This window comes from Gorilla gorilla, chromosome 4, assembly GCF_029281585.2.
Source record: "Gorilla gorilla gorilla isolate KB3781 chromosome 4, NHGRI_mGorGor1-v2.1_pri, whole genome shotgun sequence".
NCBI lineage: Eukaryota > Metazoa > Chordata > Mammalia > Primates > Hominidae > Gorilla > Gorilla gorilla.
The window spans coordinates 99,202,852-99,218,525 of record NC_073228.2 but is presented as its reverse complement, the minus strand read 5'-3'; the positions used below and the strand labels follow the sequence as shown (position 1 = coordinate 99,218,525).

Below are 15,674 nucleotides of genomic sequence, written 5' to 3'. Positions count from 1 at the left end.
GACTGTCCATGGGACACTTCTGGCCTTTAAAAGCTTTTGTTTGTCTCGTATTGTGTAGAGGCTAAGATTTAAACATCAGGAATATTCATGTAACAACCCAGAGCTATAGCCTTTCCTGAAAAAATCCAGAGATCTAGCCCCTTCCCACATCTGGTCAACCATCTGGAGCTGAGCAGAGACTGTCTCCTTTAAAGGAAGCTTGAGTGCTGCCTTCATTCAGTTCACTGTGGTCTCTGCCAGGTCCAAGACGCTGATCAGCATTACCTACTGGTAATGTGTGTGCCTTCAGGCATTTGAGTTTGCATCCTTCTGACAATTGAAGTTGCCTTTATCTATCTATGTGCTGACCTGCTATATATTTATTTCAAAGTTTAATTCTTAGTTGCAGTCTTATTTTCTCATTTTCAAATTTACTGTCACCCCTAAGCAGGGGAAACACATCTTGGTTTGCAAGTCCTAGAGGGTTACAGTGATATGAAGGCTGAAGTGTAAACCTCATAGCCTCAAGGAAGTGGGATACCCCTAATCTGCCTCAGGAAATGTGTGACGCTGCTGGCCACGCTTCTCTATTTCTAGATCAGGAGCCCTTTCTTCCTCCTGGCTGAAGAATATTAAGCCCTCTCATTTTATGAACTTTTTGTAGAGCTACAGATATAACCTTCAGTGAGAGAAACATGTGAACGTCTGTATTTACAAAAGAGATACACTTGGATGCATTGTTTGCAAATGTACTTACCATAAGGTTTCTTTAAGGAACAAGAGTTTATTTTAACTTTGATGTTATAAATTAATAATCAGATATAGGAAGGTATATGCACCATTTGTTAGGATTCCTAAGAACTATAGGCTTTTTAAATTTTCACCATCTCTAATAAATGGAGAAAATATCATTATGTGATGGATCACTGATTGTAAAAAATGAACTTGTCTTCCAAAAAAGCATTTTTTTCTTCAAATGAATAACTTGTTCCCACTTTAATTCTTATTAATTTTCTAAATAAATGAGGGTTAATCTCTGAGTTATTGGTTTTGGAAAATAGATTGACTTGAGAAGATAGAAATGTCAGTTCAAGGTCTTACTATATCTCACAGGTTCATACTACCTCAAATTTGACCACTTTATATCTTGAATGATCTGTGGGATGCAAGGTTATAACATATTCTATCCACAGCATTTTGTATGTATTTCTTACACTAACATTTACTCCATCTTATTACACTACTGTAAAATTAAATAATGCATCAGCACAACCTCTGGCACATGGTTACTTCTCCATTTCATCATCATCATCATCATCAGTCTGCCTCCAAGTATTTTTCTTCAATTAGTCTGTAAATGTATATGTATTGACTCTATGGTCTCCTTCATGTTTGAAACCTCTAATACTGTACGGGGTACATAGCAGATACCCTGTAAGGATTAATTGAACTACTCAGAAGAAATAGAAATTTTTCTCAGTTCCCCTTTAGATATGCAATCTAACATTATTGTTGGTAATGCTTCATGAAAAATGACCAAAGAACATTTAATTTTTATATTTTGACTCAATAATTACAGGTAAATAACAGAAAAAAATAAATTTTTAAATTAAACCACAAATTAAAAAATAAAAAACAGCAAAGGACATTATAAACAATAGTAAAAAAATACACAGAAGAGTGATATCTATAACTCTCATAATTGACAAAGGAATAGAACAATAATATATAAAGACCTCCTAAATATTTCTCAGGAAAAGGCAAATAACACAATAGAAAAAAAGGCCAATAATAAGGTAAAATACTCAACTTTGGTAGTAATCAGGGAAATCCAAATTGAAACATTGAGACTTCATACCAATCAAAAACAAAAAACAAAAATATCAAGACTCTTGGTATTTCAGCATCATGGATCATCAATACTCTGGAGATCGTTTACAAGAGTTTGGTGTGACAAAACTTCTTATACACTGTTGGTTGAATTGTAAACTAGCCTAGTTTTGTTGGGATGCAGTTTGGAAATATCTAGTAAAGGTGAAGGTGTGCATATCGTATGACCCCACGATTCCATTCCTAGGTATTCATCTTTAAACAAATATATGCACATGTACAAGAATTATAATAGTTTGATAATAGCAATAAATTAGAACCAACTTAGATGTCCATTAATAGGAGAATGGATACATAAATTGCAATGCTGTACAGTAGTTAAAATGAATAAACTAAGCAGAACCACATGTAAATCTTAAGAAGATAATGCTAAGCAAAAAAAAAAAAGATTTAAAGGATCTGTACACTATTATATTTGTATAAAGCTTAAAGCATGCAAATTAATATCTTGTTTATGGATATTATGTTATATAATATGTTGTACTTGTTATGGATATGTGTATATCTAATAAAAAGTATTATAAAAGATATACAGTAATGATATAAGCCAACTCAGGAGGGCGTTTACTTTTGGAGAGAGAAGAAGGGATGGGATAGGTAATGGGATAGGTAAAGACATATGGAGGCTTCAGATGTGTCTATTAATATAATGGTTTACTTCTTCCAGAAAATCAGAATCAAATTTGGCATAATTTTAAATAGAGGCAAGGAGAATGGAAGGAGGGTGTCAACAGAGTAGGAGGTTTAAGTTACTAGGATCAGTGGGCTTAGAGAATAAAATAGAGCCAAACAGACATCAGTTTGTCGACACTGTATAAATTCAGATCCTCATTAGTCATACTAAAAGTCAAACAGCCCTTACTCTTGCTTCAGACTCTAAGCACCTTCAGCTGTGTCATTTTTAAAAAGGGGTTGAAACTGTGGAAATCTAAGGGAATACAAAAGCAGGAGATGTGATGAGCATACCTAAGATAATGTGAAGATTTTGAAGACTAGAGCAAGCCAAAAAAAGCAACAAAAGGTTTAGATTTTGAGTAAATTAGGAAAGCAATTGTTATGCCCAATTCAGAAGCCTGAAATGTTTTAGTGAGATGTTAATAAACAAGTTTGTTTACTCTGATCCAAGACTAAATTAATGTAAAGCATATTATTATAAACATTGGACTGTTGATATATTTGCAGTTGAATAAATCCAAGCTGTATTTTATAAAGCCAATAAAATTGCTTGCAGGAGGCCAAGATTTAAAAAAAAAAAAAAACACCCAAAGACCTTGGCCAGTTTTAGAAGGTACATTGGAGATTCTAATGCAGCTTCCTGTCTCTGTCTCTCTCTGCCCTTTCTTTTTCTCTTTTCTGTCTTTGGCATTCACTTTAACCAGACTGAAAAACTGGAGTATTCATAAAAAAATTGGGGCTGGTAAAGAATGGAGAGTGGGACAGAAAAGAGCACCATCATTTCCATTACATTGTTTTAAAAAATAATAAAGGAGAGTAGTCCACTTAGAGTGAGTACAATGTACCAAAATATGGAAATAAAAAATATTAAAATTTTTTTTAAATGTAACATGTTCTTTTCAAATTACCTAAGGAATACATTAATTCATTTTTATTTTACAAGATTTATGCAGGAGGTAATAAACTGAGCAAAACTTTGATCTCTCTTTGTCCCCCATCACTTCCTTCAGATCTCTTTCCCAGACCTAACCACGTGTCCACAGTTGGTGTGCAGTTTTCTGGGCCCTTTTCTGTGAATATGCATATAAAAATGTATATACTCATAACTGGGATAATATATTTTTCTGCAATATGTTATTTCTGCTCAACATCTTTTAGGGAGCTATGCATCTCAGTGCATCTAGATAACCTGATTCTTTAAAAGAAAATACTTGGAACCAACCCAAATGTCCAACAATGATAGACTGGATTAAGAAAATGTGGCACATATACACCATGGAATACTATGCAGCCATAAAAAGTGATGAGTTCATGTCCCTTGTAGGGACATGGATGAAATTGGAAATCATCATTCTCAATAAACTATTGCAAGAACAAAAAACCAAACACCACATATTCTCACTTATAGGTGGGAATTGAACAATGAGATCACATGGACACAGGAAGGGGAATATCACACTCTGGGGACTGTTGTGGGGTGGGGGGAGGGGGGAGGGATAGCATCGGGAGATATACCTAATGCTAGATGACGAGTTAGTGGGTGCAGCGCACCAGCATGGCACATGTATACATATGTAACTAACCTGCACAATGTGCACATGTACCCTAAAACTTAAAGTATAATAAAAATAAAGGAAAAAAAAAGAAAAGAAAATAACTAGGTAGTATTCCTTAGTATGATTAACCCATTATTTATTTAACGCTTCCACTGTTTATGGCTCCTTGCATGGTTTCCTGTTTTGACTACTGTAATTCTCCAGTGAACATTCCAGTATATTCATCATTGCAGTAGAGGGCAAATGTGACTTAATGCATAACAGTATCTGGTAATTACAGTAGTATTATCAGGAATCTGCCTTTCACGTATTTGGCTTTGTTTTTCTCTTCATCAGCCTCATTTTTAGGCAACCTCTTTTAGACAATTTTTAGACAACCACTTTTAGACAATGTGGTAGCAGATACAACAACCAGCAGTTCTACTCTTAACATTCTACAAACTTAACCTCTTTCTCAATGTTAGCAAAAGTGGAGAGGTTGGCATACTTACTAGACCAGCGTGGGTCACATGCCCATGCTTGACCCCTGCGTTGTAGCTCTGTGCATAGTATGCATTGATTTTATGTTTTTGTAAATAGGAGATAAATAGACATCCTAATAGTGTCCAAATTTACATCCCTGGGATTAAAGTGTTCTAAGTATTTGCTAGAGTAATGAAATAAGTATGTTGTTTCATAGCATTGCATATGAGAATGAAACATGTTATACATGGAAGATCATTAATATTCTAAAAAGTGGACAATTTCTCAATTCAAGAAAGTGTTGCCCAGTGTATTTGCTGGAAATTCAGTGATATGAGAAACACATTTCTTAATTTTATATTATTTGCCAAACCATAGCAAAAAAATCCATATTTTATTCATTTATTAAATAATTTTTTGATTAAATTCTGCTATGTATTGATGACCATGTCAATAGCCTCTTGAAACAAAATTCCTGCCCTCGGGTTTCTTACATTCTTGTTAGAGACCACAGACTATAAATAGGTAAACAAATGAATAAAGAAGAACATTTCAAACTGTGATGTACTATAAAGGAAATAAAAAAGATCATCCGATAGAAAGTAATTGGAGAAGGTTACTTCAGGGAAGGTAGTCAGGGAAGACCTTCCTAAATGTTCTGAAAAGAGAATATTTGAACCACCACCTGAAGACTGAAAATGAGCCTTGAACCCTAGGCCTATGCTATTCAATATGGTAGCCACTAGCCATGTGTGGCTATTGAACACTTGCATATAGCTAGCTCAAGTGGAAATGTAACACAAGTGCAAAACATACACTAGATCTCCAACACTAGTACCAAAATGATAAAATATTTAATAATTTTATAATGATTACATATTGAAATGATGATGTTTTAGACATACTAGGGTAACCATTACTAAAATTAATGTTTCTTTACTTTTTTAATGTGACTACTAAAATATTTTAAATTACATATATGCTTCACCTTATATGTCTATTTAACAGCCCTGTTCTAGTTAGTTTCAGCCTACTTACTGTTATTAACATGGGCTTTTTCAGCTTTTTTTCCTTGATGAGGCTGATGGCAAGTGAATTTATGTAGTAGACTTTTCTCCAAGCATCTATGTCTATAATATTTATTGACCGAGGTATCTAAATACAATAATTCAATATTTGATCAAGCTTAATACAGCTCAGGGTTAAGGGATAACATGTGGTGGAGAAAGCATGTAAAATTGCCACATTTACTAGAGGAGTTGTATCATTAGTCATGTTCCTTTAGAAGGGCTCACAAAACAGATAAAAGGGGACCCTGAGTTGGTGAGGTAGGCAGAGCTAGAAGCACAAGGTAATGACAGTGTAGGAAAGGATTTCTGTGGGAAACAGCAACAGCAAAGCACGAAGATCTATTTCCATTCTCTACTTAGTGAAGGAGATTCTATTGTGTTGTAAAGCATGCCACTTCTTGCATGTTAAAATGGAATTTTTTTCTACACATTGTTTTTATACCGATGGGAATGTTAGTGACTTTAGTGTTCCTTTTCTTTCTTAGATGTCTTTCTGGGAGATGTTGGCAAGTTCTCACATCCTTAATAACATTAAATTAATTCACTGCAGAGAACAAGCAGAATAGTTTTCTTTGTGCAGTGTTGTTATTCTCATTTCCTGTTGTGGCTTTTGCCATGAGGAAGAGGTTGACTACTAACACTGCATGCTTGATTTAGCAGGTGAAGTTTTTAGTATTTAATGTGAGTATTTTAGAACCCCAGATATGATGTTTGTTATGTAATCTGTACTAACAGTTTTGCAATGGGAAACTCTTCCCTTACTGGTTTGAGAGTTGAGTCATATCCTGTGAATCTAAAGCTACGTTATTTAAACATCACGGGTTCTTCTTACTTTCATTCCAAGTCGCTGCTGTGCAGAGCAGCAAGTGCTCCGTGCAGGGCTGTTGCTATCACTTGGAGGTGAACAGCCTCTTTTGCCGGTATTCAGTGAAGAAAGGCAAGTCTAAATATGCAGTTCTCTCACTGGAGTGAAAGATGTTTTGTTCATTTCTAATCAACTATGCTAGACAGCTGCAAGCTGAAAAGTGCCTGCAACTTGCCATTTATTTGCAATAAGGTAAGTAACATATTTTGGTTTACTCACTGGATTGTGGTAGCCTTAAATTAATGTGGCAGTTTAGGTATATGATTGTTCCTTAGAAAAATGCCTTCTCACGGGGTATTGAAGGTTGCATTTGAGATTCTAATACAGATAATTTTTAATTTACAGTATAACCTACTTGTGAGATATATAGTGTAATACATTGATATTCCTTTTATGATCATTTTTTATGAAAAATATAGTGCCTGAGAAATGGAAACATTGTGGTAGCTTTATATTGGTTTGTTTTTTTGTTTTGTTTTGTTTTCTTGAAGGATTTAGTAGTTACCAGGTTCTTAGTTTCTTATATTTCTTTTGCTACCCTATGATCTCAGTTAAAGGTGAAAGATATATCAGATTTATATGATTATCTTTGAATAATTATAGCTCAATAATTATATTTTTCAATTGAAATAAAAAGTAGTCTTAGTAATTATTAGAAAGTTTAAAGTGGAAAATTAGTGAAAGCCTCTGGACCTTTCATATTTGGCTTTCTATTTAAGTGAAAGACTAGCATACTTAGAAACTTCTGATTATTCTGTTTGTTTTAAAATTGTATGAGCTTGTTTATCACTGCCTACTTTCTCACTTGCTGTTGGAGGCAGTCATACAAATTGCGTGGCTAGAGAAATCTGTGGATAGAGAATGAATGAGAGGTTTATTTTTCAAATTCTTTAAGCTTGCTTAAAGCTAATTCAAAAAGGTTGGGTGACACAGGAATGTTGTCTTGGCTTCATATTGGTTGAAGCAATAACATCAAATCAGTGTTTAAAGTGGTATTGGGTATCCACAGAACTTTGCATGCTCATATTTAAGGCCTTTAAATTCCTTTCAGCTAGAAAAGGTTAATTTGATTTCGAGAGCTATAACTGAATTAGTAAGATATTAACGACTTGAGGTTTTCAAAAATGTGTCTGCTAACGGTTGGCATTATGAATACTTTCGTACTTCTTAATTGACTTACTATCATGCTTGGAGATTGTTTCATTATTTCAACTTCCAAACATATTTGAAGGCAGTATTCTAAATTGGAGAATACTGTATTCCAAATTGGAGAATACTGCTTCCTTTGCAGGTTTTTTGGTCTAGTTTGATGGAGCATGGATTTGTGGAATGATTATCAAAATGTAACATCTGACTTTTGCAATTTCTTAGCTATTGCCACAGCACAAGTGTCCAAATCCTTACTCTGGGAAGTGAGCCATAAAAGTACACATGCCTAAAGGACAGGGGTAGATTTTGTATCTTTCAAAATTGGAGGTGGTATGGTAGATTGTTTTGATACACTGTATTTGTTGAAAGTGGTTAGCAAAAAGAGATTCCTCCAAAGCTTATCTTTGAAAAAGAGAAAAGAAAAATGTAAACAACCAATGAACTTCCAACCCTTTCTGTTAGAATTGATCTGCTATTTTATATTTATATAACTGTACTCTTTTTTAGGCTATGAGAAGAGAAAAAAGATGACTTTTCACAATTAGAGAAGTTAATGACTTATGTCCTACTATACCAGTGAACATGATAGATTTGAAAACAAAACTTTGCTTTAAAACCTCTTAACTCTTAAGATTTAGAAGACAATTAATTAAAAGTTTTCTTGTGCTGGTGATATTAATAAAAGTTATTCCTTCTAAAAATTCAAAACATGATCACCATTTATTTTAATAAAAAATATAACTCTTATGAAAAGTGTATGCTATCTTCATATCCTGTGCTGCAATGTATAGTTTCAAGAGATAAGTGGAATTTATCATCATGCTATCTTATGAATAAATCCTAGCTCTGCTTTGTAATAAAGTTCATGTTTGCTTTGATTCCAAGAACTGTACAAATCAGCTACATGACCATTAAGAGATGAAGGTAAACAGATGGAATTAATAGGCATATATCTTTTAAAATTTTTGCTAAATATAAATGCAGTGAGATAGCATGTGGTCTACGTGACAAAACCCTGGGCTATAGGAGTGCAGTGGGAAGAATCAACACATCTTTGTAATATCAGAGAAAACCTCTAGTTTTGGAGTTGACAATGAAGCCCTTGTCTTCTTTTGATTTTATTTTTCTATCTACAGAGTTTGGAAACACTGTAATGCTAGATGACAGTCCCATACTTCCCATAGGTGCTTAGTATATGTTAGTGATCCTGTGAACATTAAGGTAGATGAAGCATTTTGATCTCACCAGGAGAGTCTGTTGTTATAAGTGCTGAGATTTGTAATGCTTATCCCCCCTGAGATAAACCCAAGTAGGAAAGCTATGGAGATGGTTTGTTGGGTTTTAATTCCATCTTAATTTAGTTGAGATACTCAAATTAGTCATTTAGTCTCCCTTTGCTTGAGTCATTTCACTAGTGGGATAGGATTAGTAGTATTTATTCGCGGCAATTTACAGCATACTGAAATGTAACAAATCAAGTTCCAAATCTCACTCTACAGGGATTTCTCTCCAAGATGAAAATAATAATAATGCCTAGCATTTAAATCAGACTGTATAATAACTATTTATGAACTATCTGTTTTTCTTACAGCAACTTTATTAGGTATGGGTTCTATTATTATTATTATTATTGCCTTTTTATGATGGAGACACTGAAGTACGAGGAAATTAAATGACTTATTCCTGACATCACACAATTAGTAGTAGAATGACCAGAATTGAACCTAGGTAGGCTGCAGAACCAAGATGCTTAATTACATTCTATGCCACCTTCTGTTAGAATCCTTTGGTCTTAGTAATTTGAAATGACTGCTATAAAGTACTACAGAGAGGAAAATACGTCTTTTTAATGTTACTACATTTAATCATTTTAATGACTGCAACATTCTTATTCTTAGTGAAACCCAGGCCTTTATGAACCAGAAATATGCTGAAGTTGTTCGTGAATTTACATAAGATGGGGGCTTTTATTAACGCAAAATATGTCTGGAATGAGCATACATAACTGAGAGCTCTCCTAGGTGATCATAGTCTTTGGTGATACAACAAGATTTCCCTTTTTTGTTGTTGTTTTTGATGTGCAGGTGGGGCAGAAACAATTTTCAGTCTATATTTAGTTATCTGATACAGTCCGAGGAAAGCTTTAGGGAATTTTGTGTTTTGACAGAAGATTAATGTAATGTCTGCCTTTTTTCTGTTCATTCCCTAAACATTTCCTGGTGAAAGTCATCATTTGGGAAGGAGCACATTGAACGAATTGTAGAATGGAGAAGTTTAGGTCTGTTATACAACTAGGTCCATTTTGATTTGCTTTCCCCAGAGACTCCACAAATTATCTTTGAAATTCTTGGGTAACTTTCAAACCTTCATGTTTCCTCGGGTCTTGCAAACAAGATGGAGGGGATGGATGTATGCATGGATGAATGGATGGATGGATGGATGGATGGATGGATGGATGGATGGATGGATAGATACATGGATGGATGGATGGACGGATGGATGGATAGACAGATACATGGATGGATGGATGGATGATAGGGATAAATGAAGGTGTTCCCATATCTGTTGAGTCATGACTCATGTACCTGACACTGGATTGGGACCAGACTAGAGAATGTGGGCCCAGAGGAATGATGTATGAGATGTGAAAGAGTTTTCCTAAATTCATCTCATATTTTGTTGTCTGATAGTTTTCAATGTGGAATGAACATAGCTATAAGCCATTTCTTGCCGCAAGCCTTTCCTCCTATTTCATGTTAGTTTTTAAAATTATATATAATGAACTGGCCAGGCGCAGTGGCTCACGCCTGTAATCCCAGCACTTTGGGAGGCCGAGGTGGGCGGATCACGAGGTCAGGAGATCGAGACCATCTTGGCTAACACAGTGAAAACCTGTCTCTACTAAAAATGCAAACAATTAGCTGGGCGTGGTGGCGAGCGCCTGTAGTCCCAGCTACTCGGCAGGCTGAGGCAGGAGAATGGCGTGAACCCAGGAAGTGGAGCTTGCAGTGAGCCAAGATTGCGCCACTGCACTCCAGCCTGGGCGACAGAGTGGGACTCCATCTCAAAAAAAAAAAAAAAAAAGTATATATAATGAACCATAATTGCTTACTTCCTTGATTCAAAAGCTAAATGTGTGCAGATATATACATATATATTTATACACATTATTCATATGCAGAGAAAAGAGACAGAGGTGGGATAAAATTAAAAGGTCAAAATAAATTTGAACACCTAAATTAATGAGAATTGTTAAACTTTGACTATTTTATAATTTATTACGAAGAAAATAACCAAGATGCAGAAGAAACAATCATGGCAGAATATCAAAAAAGAATGGTACTCTTAAGATCATTTTTAAATGCTTGTTTACAAAAGTATATAGCATCTCTTTTCATTTTGGAATGGGAGCTTTCTTCCCCACAATATTTCATTAGAGAACTCAAACTAAGAAGTCTGGGAATCAAAATTTATTTGGCACAATTAGTCAATTGTGAGTGATCATTTCCAAAATAAGGAAGGTGACTAAAGGCTTGAGTTAGGAAATTCTGCAAGTTTCAGAGATGGTATTAAGATGTTATTGTTTCAAGTTTACAAGGCGGGGAGGGAATACAGAAAATATTTTCCTGTAAAAATACTTGATCAAGCAAACTAAATAGGGTGAAAAGTTTTAAACAATGGAAACAACTGTACTGGGAAAATTACACATTTGGCTTTGACCCAAAGGAGTCATTAAAAACAAAAAGAAAAAAAAAAAACCAATTATCGTACAGATTTTTCCCCCACCCCTAAACAAAATAGCATATTTTCAAGGTTTGAGGACATTCTATTCCTTTATGTACAGATGCCTTGTGTTATTTGAAATACATTTGATTTCTGTGGCTCACTGTTTTCTGGTGGTGATTTCCCTCACTTAGAAATAGCATGTTCTAAGTCAGCAATCAGTGGACAGCATTACCCTGGCCCACTGGAAACCTTAACTCCATGTAACTGCAGTCTGAGACTCAGTTTCAACATTCGTCAATGAAGGACTCGTTCTCATATTTCCCAACAGTCTTTGAACTATTTTAAGATAGGGATTCCTTTTTTTTTTTTTTTCCTTTTTCAGCTTAATGGTTCCTGTGAATCTTGAAATCAATTCTGAAACAATTACTTCTAAGTTTAATCCACCTGGAAAATTTTCACTAAGCTCATACCTGGAGTTTGAAAAATGCTATGCTTAATGTAAACAAATGAATGTTCATGGCAAATGTGTACAGTAGTCATTGCCCCTTCATCTACAGTTTTGCTTTTCAAGGTTTCAGTTACCCATGGTACTGTATGATATTTTGAGAAACAGAGAGGCCACATTCATATAACTTTTATCATAATATATTGTTATAATTTTCTATTTTATTATTGCTACTGTTATCTCTTACTGTGCCTAATTGATAAGTTAAACTTTATCATAGGTATATATGTATAGAAAAAAATAGCATATATAGGGTTCAGTACAATCCACTGTTTCAGGCATCCACTGGGGGTGTTCTAACATATTTCCTGAGGACAAGGGGACCACTCTACTTTAAATGTGTAAATAGCTACAAAGAATCATTAATACACCAGACAGAGGAAGTCTCTGTAACCTTATTACTGGTTTTAAATTATTGAAGAGTCACACAGCATATGAATATTCGAGAGTTTTTGGAAGCTATATAACAATTCCACAAGTATCCAGATTACCACTAGGAAGCCACTGATAATGGGAATAGTCACTTTTGAGAGAGTGTTAAGAAAGTTACTGTTTCAAGTTTTCTAAGGGGTAGAAACAAAGATAAAACTTTTACGTAAAATTATCTGATCAAATATAACTAAATAAGGTAAAAATATACACAAGTTTTAGACCACATGGCAGGAGCTTTAAAACAAAGGGCAGCGTCTCCATCTGAGTGTTTTTTATATATCAGACATTAATTTTTTTCAGAAATTAAGGACTGAAAACTATATTTGCCACATTAAAATATTCTTCCCATTATATTCTGACCTCTTCCTCATTGTATCTATAATTTTTGCAAGTTTTCATGAGAGATTATTTTTACATTTTACAATTTTAATTGAAGTTTTACAAACCAAAATTAAGGAGAAGGTTAACTAAAAACCAAACATCACTTTGAAAGGTTAACTAAAAACCAAACATCATTATATAGAGAATAAAAGGGGAAGTTAACTTATATTTATAGGCTCAGAGAAGTCCTCTGTGAGAAAGTGACTTTTAAGCTGAGACCAAGGATATGTAGAGTTACGTTTGGTTTCCCTGCTGTTTGAAAGTTTGTGAGGATTAGAGAAAATGTATGTAAAGTACCCATTTGATTTTAAAAGTTCAGTTCAATGAGTCAAAGCAGTTCAAAGTGTTGTACCAGCTGTAAAATGTCCATGATCTCTTTCTTTACCTGAATAGTGTATAATTCATATTTACAAAATGCTGATAGTACAAGGTGCCTTAGAGATCAACTAGCTCAACCCTCTCATTTTGCAAATAAAAAATATTCTGCCACAGGCAAATTAAATGACTTCTCCAAAATTATACAGCCAGCTCCCGACAGAGCCAAGCTGGGCATGGGGTTGCTGTCATGTACCTCTGCAATCTTTTTACAACATCAGTCAACAGGATCATCCCTATCTGAATTTAGTATTTAAATTCTGCATTCAATTTTCCTGCTTATTAAAATGTTAATTGTGCACAGCATAAATCAATTTAAGCTTGACCTAATTTCCTTGTGGCCACGAAACATTTTTTTGAGCCATATTTTTTGGAAGGACATATTTTATGCCCTAGGTAGAACCATAGATTCTACCTAGAAGCTTTTCCTCATACCTGAAAGTCTGCCTTCATTTTTATTCACTTGGCACTGCACATATACTTGTAATCACACAGATAGTCCACATTTAACCACTTGTGCACACCCAAGATTGGCTATACTTCACCCGCTCCAACTTTCCAGATCCTAAAAATAAGTGCGTGTTCAAACTTCATAAATACAAATTATTGTATTAGCAAAAATGTATACACCTATCCAAATCATTTAGCAAAACAAATGACAATTGATTACTAAACAATACTCTATAACTATTAATTATACCTTTGTCATCAAAGTAATAATGCCCTAGGAGTTGCCAGCCCTCTCTCTTGATGGCCCCTCCAGAAGTTGGGTGGCCACACCCAAGCAACAGCACTTCAAAGTGCTCAGTCCTCTACACCTTCAAGTGGATGGTGCTAAGGGGCTTGACCTTCACCTTACAGGACAGTGACTCTTCAACTGCATGGTATAGCAGATTCACCAGGGAATCTTGCTCAAACTACATGTACCCAGGCCTACGCCTGAGAGATTCTGAATCATTAGGTCATGGGTAGAGCCCAAGAGTGTAATTTTTTTTCTTTCTTTTTTTTCTTGAGACGGAGTCTCACTCTGTCGCCCAGGCTGGAGTGCAGTGGCACCATCTCTGCTCACTGCAACCTCCACCTCCCAGGTTCAAGCGATTCTCCTGCCTCAGCCTCCTGAGTAGCTGGGATTATAGGCACCTGCCACCACGCCCAGCCAACTTTTTTTTTGTATTTTCAGTAGAGACGGGGTTTCACTATGTTGGCCAGCCTGGCCTTGAACTCCTGACCTCGTGGTTCACCCGCCTTGGCCTCCCAAAGTGCTGGGATTACAGGCGTGAGCAAGAGTGTAAATTTTAAGAAAAGCCCAGGTAATTCTAACACACACTCCAAGTTAAGAAAACCTGGGGCACCAAGAATGCTTCAAGGAGAGGGTCTGATGATGCCAACAACCAGGGCATCAACCAGGAAACACTGAAGGGAGGCACCTGAGCTCCTGTGTGTTCCATATTCCTGCCCTTCCCTCTCAACTTTACCTTTTTGTACCATATCCAGTGTGCTCCCACCTTCTAGCACTGTCATCTTCCTCCATATCTTGGGGAAACCTTTTGAGTATGGGCATAACCACTTGGAAGGATATAGGTGAACAACATCTTTGTAGGTGAACTCACAGAACACCCTATGTTGGGACTCTAGTCAGGGTGCAGTCAGTTACTTCCCCACTCCATACTCAGTAAGGTTGAGGAGATGGTGGGGGACAGTGTCGAGGGAGAGCAGTCACAAAATGCAGCAATGAATGGGTACCCTTAGTCTTAAGCCAAAGGATCCTAGCCAAGCCTCAGCAGCAAAGAGAAGTTGAGCCATGAGTCTGGATGAGAGAAATCTAATGAGGTGAGGAAGCTGAGATTCTGCTAACCAAAGAATAGCTTTGGCAAGTGCCACAATGTGGACACCATCTCTCCTATGCCCAAGACTGACAGAAAATTAAGACTAACTCCCTAAAAAAGAGAACAATCAGCTGTACAGGATAGCTGGGCTGCTGAAAGAAGGCCCTGCAAGCTTCATTGTGACCATGGGCTAGTGTGTGATGAGCTGTAACAAGGAGCAAAGTGGACCATGTGGCACAGGGCTTGAGAGGGCTTGAGAAAGAGGTCCTCCATATCTCCAGTGAAAATAATTGCTAAGCGCACTTTGGGAGGCCAAGGCGGGCGGATCACGAGGTCAGGAGATTGAGACCATCCTGGCTAATACGGTGAAACCCCATCTCTACTAAAAATACAAAAAATTAGCCAGGTGTCGTGGCCGGCACCTGTAGTCCCAGCTAATCGGGAGGCTGAGGCAGGAGAAAGGCGTGAACCTGGGAGGCGGAGCTTGCAGTGAGCCGAGATCACGCCTTTGCACTCCAGCCTGGGCGACAGAGCGAGACTCCATCTCAAAAAAAAAAAAAAAAAAAAAAATAGTTGCTAAGCAGAGTCCAAATTTGGAGCTAGAACAGTTGAGGTTGAATCTAGCTCCAAACATATATTGTGACTTTGAGAATGTTATTTGACATCTGTGGGCTTTAGTTTCCTCCTCCTAAAATGAGAATGAAAACATCTTCTTTGGAGCTAGTAACCATAGGTCTAGATGCAGAGTATAATATTGGCCCCTTTGTGCTGCAATATTTTCAC

The 15,674-nt window shown here is 36.1% G+C and overlaps 1 protein-coding gene across 13 annotated transcripts in view; it reads left to right on the top strand.

Annotated features, from left to right (window-relative positions):
- Nucleotides 1–15,674, top strand: part of MCTP1 (multiple C2 and transmembrane domain containing 1) — a 606,796-nt gene that overhangs the window by 216,370 nt on the left and 374,752 nt on the right. For 3 of the 13 annotated variants that reach the window (XM_055387158.2, XM_019027563.4, XM_055387155.2), the window contains exon 1: nucleotides 6,461–6,689. The exons of 4 other annotated variants lie outside the window; for them this stretch is intronic. In XM_055387158.2, coding sequence (XP_055243133.1) covers nucleotides 6,633–6,689 — 57 coding nt within the window. In that variant the 5' untranslated portion in view covers nucleotides 6,461–6,632. Of the gene's footprint in view, nucleotides 1–6,258; nucleotides 6,690–15,674 lie in introns of those variants that run through there. 6 more of the 13 variants (XM_055387156.1, XM_055387159.2, XM_055387153.2 and 3 more) reach the window with 5 other exon arrangements.